The following is a 16,552-nucleotide window of genomic DNA, read 5'->3' on the forward strand; positions in this document are numbered from 1 at the left end:
CAATTTATAGAAACATAAACATATGTACATGTACACGATTACAACCCGGCTCTGTTACAGCTAAAATGCTAATGAGCCTAATAAATAAATAAATGAGATAACAAAAAAAAACTGTTTATACGATTATACTCAGTATTCTATGGTTTAGCAGAAATTGTTGCTAACTGCTAATCCGGCCGAAGTTTGACAAATTCATGGTTTTGAGTTCTGTGTTAAATTCGGTTTTATATTTCCACAACTGGGCTATAATCTATCGCGTTCTCTACACAGAGCCAATTTAAGTTCACAGCAGTTAACTATTTATTCAATTAGTGTGAGTCGATATTCTGAAAATATTTGCCGTTACTAAATTATTGATTCCTCTTATGGTATATAGAATGTTAGACAATTCTGGAGGGTAATGGAGGATCCAATTAGATAAAAGAAATCGTTTTTCGCATATACTTGAAGCTCAAGCAATATAGTCTAATCCAACGTCCAACTTCAATCGATGTGATATGGAAATATTCCACTAAGCGGCTATCGAGTTATTGAAAAACTCTGGTTGGGTTATACCTATGATATAACCGCAAGGTTGACGAAGGACTGCCTTTGGCTTAGTATCAGTTGTGTTTTTTTCAACATTCACCAATCGCACCTCGTATGTTTCTCATTCGGTACGACATCGCCGCTATGCAGAGCTATATTTCGTATGTATTGATTAAACTAGTGAATGAATGAAACAATTTACGAATTCCATTGCAAACAAATCCCAATTTAGGTCAATACATGCATTAAGGCAGTGGTTATCGCAGTAAATAGCTATCAACATTTTGCCTAATCATCAAACGGTATGCGTAGAAGTTCAGTGAGCTGGCGACATGAAGGGATATGCAGTCTTGAATAACCGAACCAAAGCGTTGCAGTTGTACTCGCTTTTGTAGACCGTGTTAGCAAAACGAATTCTGGAGTGTAAAAATGCACGGGGGTATAAAAATACTGCCGAGGGCTGCAATGCCGATTTCCCCAACTTCTTGGTTTCGGTATCTGTGTTGGGAAAACGCATTCCGGTTTACAAAACTGCAAGCGAGTACAAAAGTACCCACAACTTGCATCTATTTTGCAATGCCGATTTCCCCAAGCTCCATGGTTTTGAAGTCTGTGCTAGGGAAACATTTCGATTTGCAGAAACGCAAACGAGTACAAAAGTACCCGCTGCTTGTATCTATTGTGCAAAGTCGATTTCCCCTGGCTCCATGGTTTTGAAGTCTGAGTGGATTTCCGAGCGACACTCGCTTTTATACCGATTGGTGTGATTTCAATAGTCTGTTTTGAAAGCAAAAAGTAACAAGCATAGAACGCGTTGACATTTTATCTTTCGAATGAAGTATTTATCATACCATTTCGTTCAGTTGTTAAGGAGCTATTAACGTTCAAAATCTCGTTCTTCGGCGTAACGCTTTCGTTTTCGAAATTTTGAAATTACACCCCAGTATATAAATGAAAGACGTAGTCCTACGTCATTAAAAGAACTTTTCAATTTTGGATTTTCTACTCAGTTGTTGATTTTCAAAGTTTTTTTGTTTTTCTTCCAAAATTTTATTTATTTTGATCAACCAAATGTTTCAAACTGCTCTAGGGTCCGATATTAGACACTGACATTATTGTTGGCCTTCACTGCTGTTATTCCCGCAGAAATGTTGACGGACCATAATTTTTTTATAAAAACGAAATATATAATTGTTTGAATATTCTAACGATGCACTATGTATAAGTATTTGTTGTATAAGATTGAAAAATTATAAATTAAATTAGAATTAAAATTATTAATTTGGTGTAGAATTTATCCATATTTAAACTCTTCGAAACTTTTTGATGATATGGACCAATGCTACTGTCCCATTCTCTTATTTTTTTGAAAATCTTTCTCCATTTGAATGATTCTATCCAAAATGTAATAGTAAAGCAGCGACTTTTTTAGTAAGGGAGTCCCCAAAGTAGGAGCTTTTCCTTAAAGAATCATTGCTTATAGAATATTTATGACATCGGAATGTGGTCAGGATAAGGTTAAGGGGAACTCTCACTTTATGAAAACTGCAAAATGCCAAGAAAAATTTGGGCTTTACAGTACCTGTGCAATTGAACTTTCATCAAACATTCAGTTTTTATCAGGAAAATCATTTGAAATGTACTTTAAACATGAATATTAAATAGTCATTAAAAGTCATTAAAAACGTTGGGTGGCTTTACCAGACAATTTGAGAAGTACTTAACGAAACGAGTGTTATTTTCATACCTGTTCAATAGCCGCTACCCTTCTGTCCAAGACGTTACCGCTTTTTGAACGTACACCCAAAATTAATTTATAAGCAGATTATTTGACATCCTGATTTATAACACTAAATGAGCCTAAAAATAACAAAAAATTGTGCTACTCTCTCATACTGGTACATCATTGACGAGGAGAGATTGTGTTTGATATATACAGGCAAACCTTATTATTTGTGTAACAGCACAAGTGGTTGTGTATGACCTCGAAGAGCTTAGTTGAAAACGTCGTTCAATTGGTGAAAATTACGTCAAAAATTTTCAGAAAGAACTCTTCTGTTAAATTCATCCGAAGATATTCTGAAGACTCTTGATTTTATTGCCTAAAACGTATATTCAGCTGATTACGGGGGATACCTCCACTTGATTGTACAGGTTTACTGTCGTACTTGATTTTATCGAAGACGATGAATTCAAAAAAAATATAAAAAAATATAAGAATAATTTCTTTTGTGTGTAAACTCTCCAATTTAGACACAACATTTTATTCTACATATGAAACTCTCTTCAAACTTTTCAAAAACTCTTCAAAATTTCTACAACAATTACTTTGAAATCAACCCACCACGAAATTCACGTTTTTGACGTGGGACTACGTCTAACCGGAGTATATGGGGGGTAAAATGAAAACCTAAACACTGAACATGCAGGAAAAAATGAAAGATTCCAAATGCTTATAACTCGAACATTTCTTACTGGATCGGAAAGATGTATGCATCAATTGATAGGGAATATTTCTACGCTTCTATCGCAACTAATAAAATGTTATTTTTCATTAGATAAACAATTGAAAAACTGTGAGATGTCAAGCGTTATCTAATAGCCCTAACTGCCACGTTTTGATTGGCCCGATTTGCGGTTTCCCTAACACAGCCATCTAAACCGAGCAGCCTTGGAGAAATCGGCATTGCAAATACATGAAAGTCGGAGGCATTTTTGTTTCGAATGAAATGTGTTTCCCCAACACAGACATCAGAACCAAGGTGTCTGAGGAAATTGACATTGCAAATTCATACAAGTCGGGGGCATTTTTGTTCCGACTGAAATGAGTTTGCCTAACACAGACTTCAAAACCAAGAAATCCAAGTCTGGGGAAATCGGCTTTGCAAATAAATGCAAACTGCGAGTACTTGTGTACTCGCTTGCCTTTGTGGAAACTAGAATATGTTTCCTTAACATGGTCTCCTAAACTTAGGGACCTGAGAAAATCGTACAGACACTAGAGGCGGATGAATTTTCAGGTTTAAATCTTCTAAAGTATAAAAAGTAGAAGTTGAAGTTGTTGATTCATGCGAGTCGGAGGTACTTCTGCACCCGCATGTTTTTTTTGCACTCCGGAAAGTGTTTTCCTAGCACGGATTACAAGAACGGGTACGAACATAACGCTTTGGCTTGGTTATTCAAGGTTGCCATGCCTTCATATCTTCTGTTCACTGAAATGATTGCTAAGCTTTGGTAGTCCCACGTCAACCTTGCGGTTATATTATAGATATAACCCACCCATTTTTATTATTTTTCAACCTTTTTCGACGCAATTATATTGATGGAACGTTTCTATGATGTCGAAAATATAGGAATAGAGAAGAAAATTTTATTCATGAATAAAATAATTAAATAATTTCATTTGAACCCCTCTGCCAGACCATGTTTTAAAATTATAATTCAACTGAGCAATGTTGTATTGTTACTAAACTTATCGAACTTCATCTTCAAAACAAGTTCGTAGATCGCTAGTGAAAATTTTCCAATATTCTGTTTTTTTTTCTATTTTCTCGAAGTTGTACCAAAAGTACTAATGCTGATTTTCAAACAAATTTCAGATCCTTAATTGAAGGTGGATTTCCTTCCCTTATTTTGTGCTGCCACTCATAAGGAAGATATATTTAGGTATGAGGCTTCGAAATCTACAATAAACTTATTTCCGGTAAAAATGAACTTATGCTGTTTCTCAAACAAATAATTCAAATATTAAATCGTATATAGACGCAATACAATTATTTCCTTGATTTTTTTAATCAAAACACATATGGCACAATGTTCACTTGAACAACAAGGAGAGTGGTATAGTCGAAGTCCACGTCTGTTCTCGGAGGAGAAATCTAAAATGAAACAGAAACCAATTCCTCAAGAAAACCGTCTATCAACAACAGACAGTCTTGTGATAACTAATAAAATTGAAAAATTGAAAGAAAATATTAAATAAAATATGTAAATAATGTACATAAGGTGCAAAACATATTAGATTATTCGCTTTCGAATTGTGAGTTTTCTTAACAAAATTTTTTTTATGAGAACAGAAAAACAGTACATGTTAAAAAGTATTTTGTAAGAATTCAAATCAAAACAGACAAGGTGACATAATTTAGGGAATAATATCAGTATTCTTCAGTAATTAAATTGGAAACTGATAAAGCGTTGTAATGGAGCTTCTCAAATCATAAATTTAGTGAGGCCTTTGATGATTGATTTTATATTTTTGTATAGTCCAATATATTTTTAACAACACTGTCGAAGACCACATTTTGATCAGATGAGAGATTTATGAAGAAGCCGATTTCAGTTACGCCCCATAATATACAAAGTCAGTCCCATAATATAAAGTTATCAGTCGAGCTTGAAGTTCCAATTCCAACCGTATTCGAGCAATATACAAACGAACCCGAGTTGAACTACCAAAAAGCTGACTATAACACGCTGAGCGAAGTTTTTCACAAAACAAATTGGACGTTTTTAGAACAATCAACCAACATCGATCAGGCTGTGAGTATTTTTTCATGTATCGTTAACACTGCTTTAGCAGAAAATGTACCTACACGCAGACCATCTCAAAAGCCACGCTGGGGAAATGCACGTTTGCGATGCCTAAAACGTACAAGGTCGACAACACTTCGGAAGTATTGTAGAACTCGTTGTCCCTTCTATAAGCTACAGTTTGCATGCGCCAGCAACGATTACCGAATCTACAACCGATATCTGTACAAACGTTACACTATTCGTGCACAAGACAACCTGCGGAGTAATCCGAAGCGGTTTTGGAATTTCGTAAACACTAAACGGAAAGAAAGTGGACTACCGGTAGAAATGTTCCTGGATTCCGAATCAGCTTGATCCCCTTCTGAAAAAAGCGAGTTTTTCGCTACACATTTCAAAAGCGCATTCAATTGCTCCATTGCTACCGATGAACAGGCAGATGTTGCTTGTAGAGACACACCAAACAATGTCTGTGAACTGACAGGTATTACTGTTACCCATGAACAGGTAGAATCTGCTATTGCCAAGATGAAATACTCTACATCAGCTAGCCCGGATGGAATTCCATCCTGCGTTTTGAAACGTTGTTCAAGCGCATTGGTGCATCCATTAACACTGATTTTTAATATGTCGCTTCAAGAAGGCAGATTTCCATTTAGTTGGAAGTTGTCTGTGTGTTCCCCGTCCACAAAAAAGGTGATAAGCAGAATGTTGAAAATTTTCGAGGCATCACCTCTTTATGCGCTTGCTCGAAAGTATTTGAGATAATTGTTAATGATGTATTGTTCCGGAGCTGTAAAAATTATATATCAGTTGATCAACATGGATTCTACCCTAAAAGATCTGTTTCCACAAATCTGGTGCAGTTCACTTCATTTTGCTTAAGTAGTCCAGATGCCGGTTCACAAGTTGACGTGATATATACCGATCTCAAAGCAGCGTTCGACCGAGTCGATCATAGGATACTACTTTTAAAACTGAATAAACTCGGAATCTCTAGTGATCTCATCAAGTGGTTCGAATCATACCTTACAAACCGCAGACTATGTGTCAAAATTGGATCGGAATCGTCAGAATATTTTTCCAACAAATCCGGCGTTCCACAGGGAAGCAATTTAGGCCCACTCCTTTTCTCAATTTTTATGAATGAATTATCGGAATTACTACCGCCAGGATGCCGCCTTTTCTACGCAGACGATGTCAAGATATGCATAATAGTAAACAATATTGAAGATTGTCTTCTCTTGCAACAATGGATTGATACTTTTGAAGAATGGTGCTCCAAAAACTTATTAACTATAAGCATTTCGAAATGCAATGTAATACCGTTTCATCGGAAATTGAATCCGATTACCTACGACTACAACATCTCCAGCCAACCTCTTGTAAGCGCTAATCATATACGTGACCTGGGAGTTATCCTTGATTCAGGACTCACGTTCCGCCTTCATTACGATGGAATCATCGCAAAAGCCAATAGACAATTAGGTTTCATTTCTAAAATAGCCAACGAATTTCGCGATCCTCATTGCCTTCGATCACAGTATTGTGCACTTGTACGCTCGATTTTAGGTTCAAATACTATCGTGTGGTGTCCATATCATAGCACCTGGATAAATAGATTCGAGTCAGTACAAAGAAAGTTCGTGAGATATGCTCTACGCAACCTTCCTTGGCGAGATCCCGTTAATTTACCACCGTATGAACATCGATGTAGGCTGCTTGGACTTGATACACTGGAACGTAGGAGATCTGTCGCTCAAGCTGTATTTGTTGCAAAAATTTTGTTGGGTGAAAGCGATGCAGCGGAAATATTGTCACAATTCAACGTTTACGCACCGGAGAGAGTTCTAAGACGAAGAGACTTCCTACTACTTGATGCACGTAATGCAGGTTATGGACAACACGACCCAATCAGATTTATGGCGGTAAGGTTTAACGAAGTTTATGAGCATTTCAACTTCAATACTTCAGCGGCAATATTTCAGCGCAGACTGTTGAGCAGAAGATATTAACTCTACCGGTAACATGATTTTGTGAATAACGTTTCAAGCCAACAATGACTTAGTTCTAAGAATTTTTTATTTTGTTTATAGTTTGATTTTATTTTTTGATCACTTGATGTGCAATATGTTTTTATGTATGTTCTAGTTCAACTTAACCGTTTATTGTTAATTTATTGTTATTTTATTGTTTTTCAAACACGAAAAGATATGAGGTTTTTATGCCCTCATGAGTACGTTAACTCGAAAGGGCTTTTCCTCATCATGAAAAATTTCATTAAGCCATCAAGCTAGATGGAAATAAAAAAATAAATAAATAAATAAATAAATAAAGTATATACAAGTTGGAATCGACTATATACAATTTCAGACTAGATTATTTTCAGTTTGAAAAAAAAAATATTTAATGTAACTCAAATATAATCTTACGATGAAATTTAATTGGCTATTATGAGTACAGACCTGAAAAAAATCTATTTTTTTAAGATTCTAATGAAAAACTTACCAGGAATAGTTTAAAATTATATTGCAGAGAAATTTGAAAAGATAGGACTTGGGTGTCAAAGAACAAATTAGAACAAATTGTAGAGAGGTTGGAGAGCATTTATTTGGTTGATAGAAACAATCAAGTTTATTGTGCATTATTATGATAAAATTTATGATTGCACCTTAACAATCCCTAAATTTTAAGTTATTCATTTTCAAAATGTTACTTAATCCCACTACGTTTCACAACTGCAATCTGTATAAAATTTTCTTGTCGTTCAAATGGAAGTGACAGAATCATTTTAAGTAGCGTACTTTTTTAGTAGAGCCAGTTTGAGGCAAACAGAACTCGAAAAAAAAAAATTCAACGACTCTGTCATTGTTGAAATTCAACCATATGTTTATCAAGGATTTTTTCGTTTAATGTGATCCTCTATCACCTTCTGAGAGATTCTAGATACATGTAACTTTCATTTGAAATAGGTGGTTTCTTACAATAGGGGTTAAATTGATCTTTGAAATTCATAATACGAAGTAAAACAATGAAAAACATTTTTTATATACAGTAAAAAAAACTTGGTGACTATATAGTCGAGCCCGCCCTGTAATTAAAAAAAAGGTCATAGGTCAAGGAAGTCAAGGAAGTTTGTTTTGGGGAGCCAAAACAAATGGAACATGGTATTATAATCCGTTCTTTTCATACCTCCATACCTGTGACGCTAAAGGTAACGAGTTCAATTCTCCCTCCCGACACTCTTCCAACGGAATAAAACCATTAGTCCAAGTGACGAACCAGCCAAAAGCCTGGAAATCACAGCAAAAAAAAAGACGAATATTTTTGACGTGATTTCTGTTCAACGATTTCGCTTCATGAATATGATGTGAATGTTTGCAAAATGACGCGTAAAATGAGCGAACGATACTTCTATTCACAAGTCATGTTGATTATGAAAAGTAGAGCAAATTCCACAATATACGGATAATCTTATATTTCTATGTAATCCCTTCGATATTTTATTTTTTTGGGTGTACAATTAGGTTTGAACTTTTTTATTTTGAAGTTAACAGTCCATTTATTGCCTTCAGGCGCTATGGCTGTTGGCTTGATATGGCTTGTTCAGCTGCACTCAAATATTTGGTAAATTCCTATGAAGACTGACTGCGGACCTTGGTAGAATATCATCTCCAGTTCTGTGTCTTCAAGCGTTGCAGCCCTTCTTTCACGCTTATCGTCGTTTATATTGAAATGCCTAAAACAGTATTCAAAGTTTGATATTGACGGAGCATACACAGTATTCGTATGCATCAAATAACATTTGATTGCTATCTGCTGCTCTTTTCTTCAAAAAAAAAGCAAATCTTTCCGCAATAGTATCTTTTTAGCACGAAAGATCGCATACTCGAATCAAAAATAGAAACGTTGATTACATTTCCGTTTTTTTTTCTTTTTATCCCATTTGTTTATTTATTCAGGCTCATTAGCATTTTAGCTGTAACAGAGCCGGGTTTTAATCGTGTACATATCACATGTTTATGGTTTCTATAAATTATAAATTACACAGTAATATCCATTGAGGCGTAAAAGTATTCTTTCTGTTCTTCCATTGCACAATGATCCAGGAGGTGCATTTAAGTGGAAATTAGCATTTAGAGCTCGACAGTTATTCTCTAGACAAAAACTGTCTTAGACAACCTTGTTACATATGATAGAGCGCTCATTTTTATGTTATCTAAAATAGGGTGACCAAAATTGTCGATGAAATACAAATTATAACTTTCTTATTTTTATAGATAAAGGTAAACATAGTTGAACAATGTTGTAGTCCCAGTTATTTGAGACATCTTTGTAGAACAAAGTTTTTTTTCTTCTATCTCTTGAAATAACCGATATAGCGCCTTTTTTCTAGGTTACGTTAGGATAACCATGAAAAAAAATGTTTTTTTGCTCTAACTTTCATATTTCTAATTCTCCATACAAACTGTCTTCGAAAGACTTTTAGAACTTACTAATACAAACATTTTTCGATACAGAACTTGTCATTATCTCAACTTTACTCAAAGTTATTGATATTTCTTCCCAAAAAATACGCTCTCTTCAATTGTTTGTCATTCTTTCTGGGGCACACATAAACAAAGTTTATTGGCGGCATTTAAAAGAGCATTGATGAATCGATCTCCGTTCGACCGTGGTTCGATCTCCATCGCTGATGATTGTTGCGTGGCGTAGTATTCTATAAAAACACAAAAATGGTCAACTGAGGGTTTTGAGCTCACGATCGTTCGCTTAGTAAGCGAACGCGCAACCAATGTGGCTACGAAGACCCCCATTTCCGAAGAATGATATGCACTGAAAGCAATCAATAGTCAACAAGTTGAAACATCAAAAAGACATGCGTTTTTGGGTTCACTCAAATCATCTGTTGAACATTCTTAAAACTTACTTCAAGCCGAAAATTTTGCTGTTTCATCGTTTCAAAATTACTACATAAATATTACCAAAACTGGAACACAACGAATGGACTGATAAGGGTTTGAATTGATGATGAATAGAAATAAGTAAATAAATAAATTATAATTCGACTGACAATGTTCATTTTTGCTATGGAAATAAAAGTATCACGTGTCGGCTGAATAAGAAAACCCTTCTTTCGAATGAACTTTTCCAGTCATGTAAACTAATATGTGTGATACTCAGTCTGTCACGCTCCAACCACTTTTCTTTCGAGTCAGCTTGAAATCTCGTGATGACTCGAACATCTGTTCCTTTTTTCTGTTTTGTCTTGTTCAATATGTTACCCACTGTTACACGCCACTTACAAGCGATTACAAGCCATTAAACTGCAAAATTGCCCTCCAGCTTGAATAATGCAATGGATGATACCATTCACCCCAGTGTCGACAACGTAAACGTCTATCACATCTAGCACTTCTTCGTGATTGAACTCAATTAGCTAAATGGTTTTTCTTTTTTCTACTTTCTTTTCCCTACACAGCTGCAGTGAAGAATCGATACTGGATCCAGAATGACAGTAGCATAAGTAAATCCCAACCCACACCATATAATCGTGATCATTTTCGGCTAATCAAAACGCAATGAGTCCGGTAAAACCGGCAGCTCCCGCGGGGAGCTTCGCCACTATTAGAACGCGTGGTTTATCGCGCAGCACCAGCCGCTCGGAACAGCATGCCAGCTCGCGAAGAAACTCCGGCAATAGGAAGTCCGCTGGATCGGAATCTTTGTACGATGAGGGCGAGGACGGCCGGAGCCGCAAAGGTTCACTATACAAAGGCTCGTCCGAGAAGCTGGTTTGTGTTCCACCACCGGTCCCACCGAGGATTAATTCGGAGCTTACGACAAAAAGTGGGGCCGACAAAAAGCCGGAAGCTGAGAGCCAAGAAAACAACATCCTCAATCCGTATCGGGATGATGATGACGTGTACTGCACTTCTCTGCTGACGTATGAAACATTTAAACCGTTGAAAAGTCCGTCGGTTAAGGATGACATGTGTGACTATTTGAGCTTAGTGCAGTCTTCGGAATGCATCGATCGATTGAATTATGACTTCGAGCTACCCCAGCTGAGGAGTCCGCAGTATATAACCGAGCTGAAGCTCATCCACTCCAAGGCAATGGAAAGTGGGACGCTGTTCCCACGACCGGAAAGCCCACCGTACGCCAAAATTCGATCCAGCTATCGCTCGACGACTCCGGAGAGTGTTGACAATTGCTCTTCCGGCTCGTCGACCTACTCCAATCCGATCGCAAGTGGAAACACTAGCAGTCTGAGTGGTTTTCTGGGGAATGATGATGGGATGAAGTCACACTCGAATGGTAAGGCTTCCACTTTGCAGTACAGAAAATCTTACTCAAGCTCACGATCGGAGATTATATACGAAGAATCGAGGAAACTGCTGAGCACCGGTGGTCAATCGAGTGACACCGACTCGGGCTACGATGGCGGCCAAAGCAACAGCTACTCGGAGATGCACCGAAGTGCCGAACTGCTAAATGTGGACTCCGGAGTTCAGCGGTATTCGCGAGGATACTCCACGTTGGGACATCCGCGGGATGTTCACATTGGAGGAAGCGGCTATCCCAAGATCGGCGGTGGTGGTGGTGGTGGTGTCGAGAGCAAGTCGACCGGTTCGTTGCACGAAGCTCACCTAGGGAAATCGGAACAGCTGTTGGATCACAAGATCGGCAGCCAGACCACTCTCCGGAATAAACCGATTATTCCGTGGTACGAGTTGGCCATCCGTAAGGACCACCGCCAGAGCTGTCCCCCGTTGCAGGTAGGTCGGAGAGATTTTTTTTTCTTACAGTGTACACAGCGTTCACACATCTGGGCCAAGTACCGACCCGAGTGTTGCGCATCATAAATTCCCACCACAGCTGAGCGAAAGTTTATTTTCGTGCGCCCCCTGCGAAAACGGTACTGCGCACATATTGCATTTTAAGTTATGCTTTAATTCACCTTTTTTATCATCCACTGACGACCAGTGCCCTCAGAATGAACAATTTCAACGGAAAGTGTCGTTATGTCGATGTTTTGGGCGTGATAGTGGATTTTTATTAGTAATTGTAATTACAATAACAATAATACCGGTCGGTGAGAGCTAACATATTGTGCATGCGTAATCAGCCAAATCGAGCTTTGGTTTGAATAATTCATTGCCGAAAGGTGAAACCAAGATGCGATCGAAACAAAAAGCCTCAGACTCAGCTCGTTTTAAGGTTGAGCATTTGCGCATTTACGCTGTCGCTGGCTATTATAAATAGTCAATTGAATTTTATTGTAATTCAATTCGTGTGACGGTAAAATGACTATTGATGAATCAATCGCAGCAGAGTGGTGGAAAAAACGGCGATAATGGGACGGTGTTAAACAATTATTAATATAAATTTGATGCTGACATTCGACGTTTCGATCGTTTCCAGCAACCGGAATATGAAAACAGTCACACGCAGTGTGCAAAGTGAAGTTCATCGTTCGTTTTCGTATCGCCGCCGGTGAATGGTTATTTTTGACCGCGGTTATTTGCATATTCATTTGAGCTGCTAATGTGAGCCGGTAAATGTGAACCAAACGGTTTTTTGGTTGGTTCGTTTGATTTTTCAAAGATGGGTCTTATGGGAAGTCAAAGAAAATTTATCCAGTCAGACTTAAATTATGTTTTTTATGACAACAATATTCTGAAGAAAGAATTGCCTTCTCAAAAAAGATATTGGTTAGCTTAATGGGAGAATGCATACTCTAATATATAAACAATCTCGAATAATTTTGTTTACACTTATCAAAATTATTCAAACAAAATAACGCTTTAACCATTGTGAATTCCAACAAACCGTTACTTTTTTTCTATCACACTACCAACAATTTTTCTTAATACCGTTTATTCAATGCCCCGATTCTCTTGTTTTAGTAAAACTTTCTCCGTGTGTTGGTAACTCCAGGATAGCATTTTTCATTTCAAAGGTTTTTTTTGATTGGATGGATTGAATGGATGGATGAAATAATTATAAATTTGGCAATGCCAATTGCTCCAATAATCTTCAGCAAAAGCTATAAAAAATCATCTTTAGTGGGGCAACCGACATCAGAATATTGCCGATTTACGTTTTTTGTATTGAAGAGTTTTAAACTTTGCTGTTTATTCGCCTCTAGAAAGATAAACATATGTATCATGAGCCACCATTTCTATTAGAAGAAATAATGTTCTGGTATCCCTTTATATACTTTTACATGACAGGAGTTAACATTTGATTCTGCTTATCAACGGTTTCCTTTACTCTATTATACTCAAGATTTTATTATATTTGCTGAATATTTGCAAAGTTTATGATTTTTTATAACAGAGAATATGACTTAATCAACTTTTGAATTTCAATAGTAATTCATCGAGAGTTTTATTTAATTTTTTGTATATACTTAATTATCTTTTTTATTTCTTTTCCCATTATCTGTAAAATGTACGCAATTTGATATATAAAAAAAATTAATTAAGTGGGTGCGAAAGCTTTTGTTTCCTTTTATTTAAGACCTCTTGATGTATAATGCAACTTAAAATTTGATTTCGACAGAATTTACGGGAGACCCTCTTTTGTTATTTCTAGCTTAATCAAAACTTTTCTTTAATTTGTCTGGCATGTCTTTTCTCTACTAGAATACTACTCCTTTTTCAAACTCATTCAAAATTCCGTTTAAAACTTTTAATGCTTTAGAATAACCACTTATTCTTTGGAGGCATGAAGAGGTTCAGGTTATTTTTCAGTTTTACCAAATTTAGAATCTTTGCGAAGTTGCTATTTTTGGGCAAAAAATTCTTCAAATAATACTCACGAAAAACTACAGCAGAATAATTCTCCTAACACTCGAAAGAAGCAAAAATAACAAATTTCAAATGAGATAATACCAATAATACTATTCAGGTAGTGAATCATCTTAGAATACTAAATTTTCATTGTTAGTCTGTTAGTCTGTTGATACTGAAGAAGAGGATATAGGGAAGAAGTACCTATCATCGCAATAGTACCTGTTATTGTAATACGAGTGAGTTTTTATTAGTTTAGAAAACATATTTTATTTTTAAAGGCTCTAATATGATTTTTAAACAAGCTGCTCTGTTCCAATTATGGTTGTACGAAAACGCTGAAAAGCTGAAAATCCGAGCTGATATGTTCCTATTATGGTTGTACGTTGTTATGTTATGGTTGTTATGGTTGTTAGAAGCGAAAACTGCATCACAACCCTCACGCCTCTGTGAGCCTCCTGTCAGCAAACAGGGAGGCGTAGCAACGAGGAGCAGGCAGTAATTTTACAACCGGGAAGCACATAACAACAGTCTAATCTAGAGATGAAACGGATATTCGATATTCTGCCCATACGGTCAATATGTGGTATCCGGCCGGAACATCAACCAATTATTTGAATACAAATAATTGGTTGATGTTCTTTGCATATTGAAATTATGTGGCACAAAATCTGTCTGGAAAGCCATGGTTATCGTAAGAGAAAGTTAATTAAGAAAATCGATCAAAGCAAAAGCAAAAATTAGGCAAAAATTGCCGAATAAATAATAAGTCTTGTGCAGAATTTATTGGAATTTTCAAAACTGCCCTCTGATTTGAGAATAAACGCAATATTGAAAAAGTATCCATTAGAAAAAGGGAAATTTTTCTTTCTATCAAAACTTTTTCCTGTAGTAATATGACCTGAAGGAGCGTTCTTGGAATCAAATGAATGGAATAATAGGATTTTATATTGACTTGGTTAATAACATATTGTGTCAATTGACGAAATCTTGGGAAAAACAGAAAAAAAATCTTTTTTATTTCTTTCCAGTGTTGTTATCCACTACATCTACACACAAAAAGATAGAAGCATTCATGTATTAAATCCCAAAACTTGAAGCTTTAAATGAAGCTTTAAAATGATGTATATCCCATCTTCATGCGTTGGTTTTTCACAAAGTTACAGAGTTTCTGAAATAACTTAAAAACTTCTACTTCACGCTCCGTACCTATAATTTTTATCGAGTGCAGAATCAACGACATAGTATTGCATACTAGGAATAAGATTTAGAGGCATAGTTTTATATAAAAATAAAAAAAGGCTTTTGAAAAAAAAACACTGAAAAAAAAATTTTTAAAATTGAAATTCATCTTTCTCAAAAAACGTATTTTTAACCCTCGAAAAAAATATGAATAACCCTTACAATTGCTTTTAAAGGGAAAAAGTTTTTCTATGAACAACTTTTTCATGTTTTCTTTGAAATTTGGTATACAATGCTTCGCCGCTGTGCCAGGTGCTTGTCATTGACAACTCTGTTTGGAAAGCTTAGAAGGCACAAAACAAATGTATGGAAAATGATCCATATAAGAACAGATTACTGTCATAAGGACATAGCCTTTGGCGTTTTTTAATACAAACCTACCTATGAAGAACTCCTGAGTTTGTTTGCAAAAAACATTCATCTTTTTTCAAGGAACTAAATTAAATTTTTAACAGCAGGTGAAATCCTTGCAGTTTGCGATTTTTCGAGAAATAATTTATTTACTATCAAAAATGCTGTTCAGTGTTTTATTAAGCAAATGCAGAATACCATACTAAAATTTAAAAACAAAACCTTTTCCACTAGGGTCCCTGCACTACAATCTGTCCAATTTCTATAAGACCACTCTGATTATATTTCGTTGCAACACAAACAGTTAGAATTTTAACAAGATACATTCATACATTGTTGAATGCTTAGAATAAAGTATATTTAACGTCAATTTCGTTCAAAAGAGTTGTTTATTTATTTATTGTGCTTAAATATGACAATTGCAGCTGTCCAGTTTCTATAAGACCACTTCAAAATTCATAAGTATTATCAATGAAAAATTAAAAGCGATAGGCTGATTTACATGTCAATAATTAGTAATCTTGCCATCTAGACTAATAACCTTGAAAATACGTGTTGGAATACTATCTACCAAATTCTGCTGAACGGATATCTCGATATTTTTCCATGTTTCCGAAATTGCGACCTTGAGCTCTTCAATCATGGTGTACCGTTTTCCCTCAGTGTAGATCCTGCGTACAAGTATCCCCCCTAACATTTTCAACAGGATTCAAGTCTCGAGAGCGAGCCGGCCAGTCCAAAAAAAATAAGTTTTTGGTCCTTAATCCATTGCTTGCTGGTACGAATAGTAGCATTGTTTTACTGGAATGTGAAATTTTTGTGACGATATCCACGCAAAAACGGTAGGAGAGAGGATTCCAGAACATGTGTGTAATCCTTGAATGATGTGAAAGCTATCTTGAGCTTTCCGATGGACAGAATCCCGCCCAAACCATACACGTGTCTCCACCAAAAATACTGTTCCTTCTTCCATAAATCACGCCAGTATCCGTTGAAACCATGAGGACCTTCAAAATTTAACCTGTTTTTTTAGTGAAGATAACCTATAAATTGAAGAACTTTTCATTATGGTATTAGGCTGTCAAAAAAGTCCTGCGGTA

The 16,552-nt window shown here is 36.1% G+C and overlaps 1 protein-coding gene across 6 annotated transcripts in view; it reads left to right on the forward strand.

Moving 5' to 3' along the window:
* Positions 1-16,552, forward strand: part of LOC129777207 (protein sickie-like) — a 118,478-nt gene that overhangs the window by 46,678 nt on the left and 55,248 nt on the right. For all 6 annotated transcript variants that reach the window (XM_055783343.1, XM_055783341.1, XM_055783337.1 and 3 more), the window contains exon 3: positions 10,541-11,840. In XM_055783343.1, coding sequence (XP_055639318.1) covers positions 10,641-11,840 — 1,200 coding nt within the window. In that variant the 5' untranslated portion in view covers positions 10,541-10,640. The remainder of the gene's footprint in view (positions 1-10,540; positions 11,841-16,552) is intronic.

The sequence above is a fragment of the Toxorhynchites rutilus genome, chromosome 3 (assembly GCF_029784135.1).
Source record: "Toxorhynchites rutilus septentrionalis strain SRP chromosome 3, ASM2978413v1, whole genome shotgun sequence".
NCBI classification, from domain to species: Eukaryota; Metazoa; Arthropoda; class Insecta; order Diptera; family Culicidae; genus Toxorhynchites; species Toxorhynchites rutilus.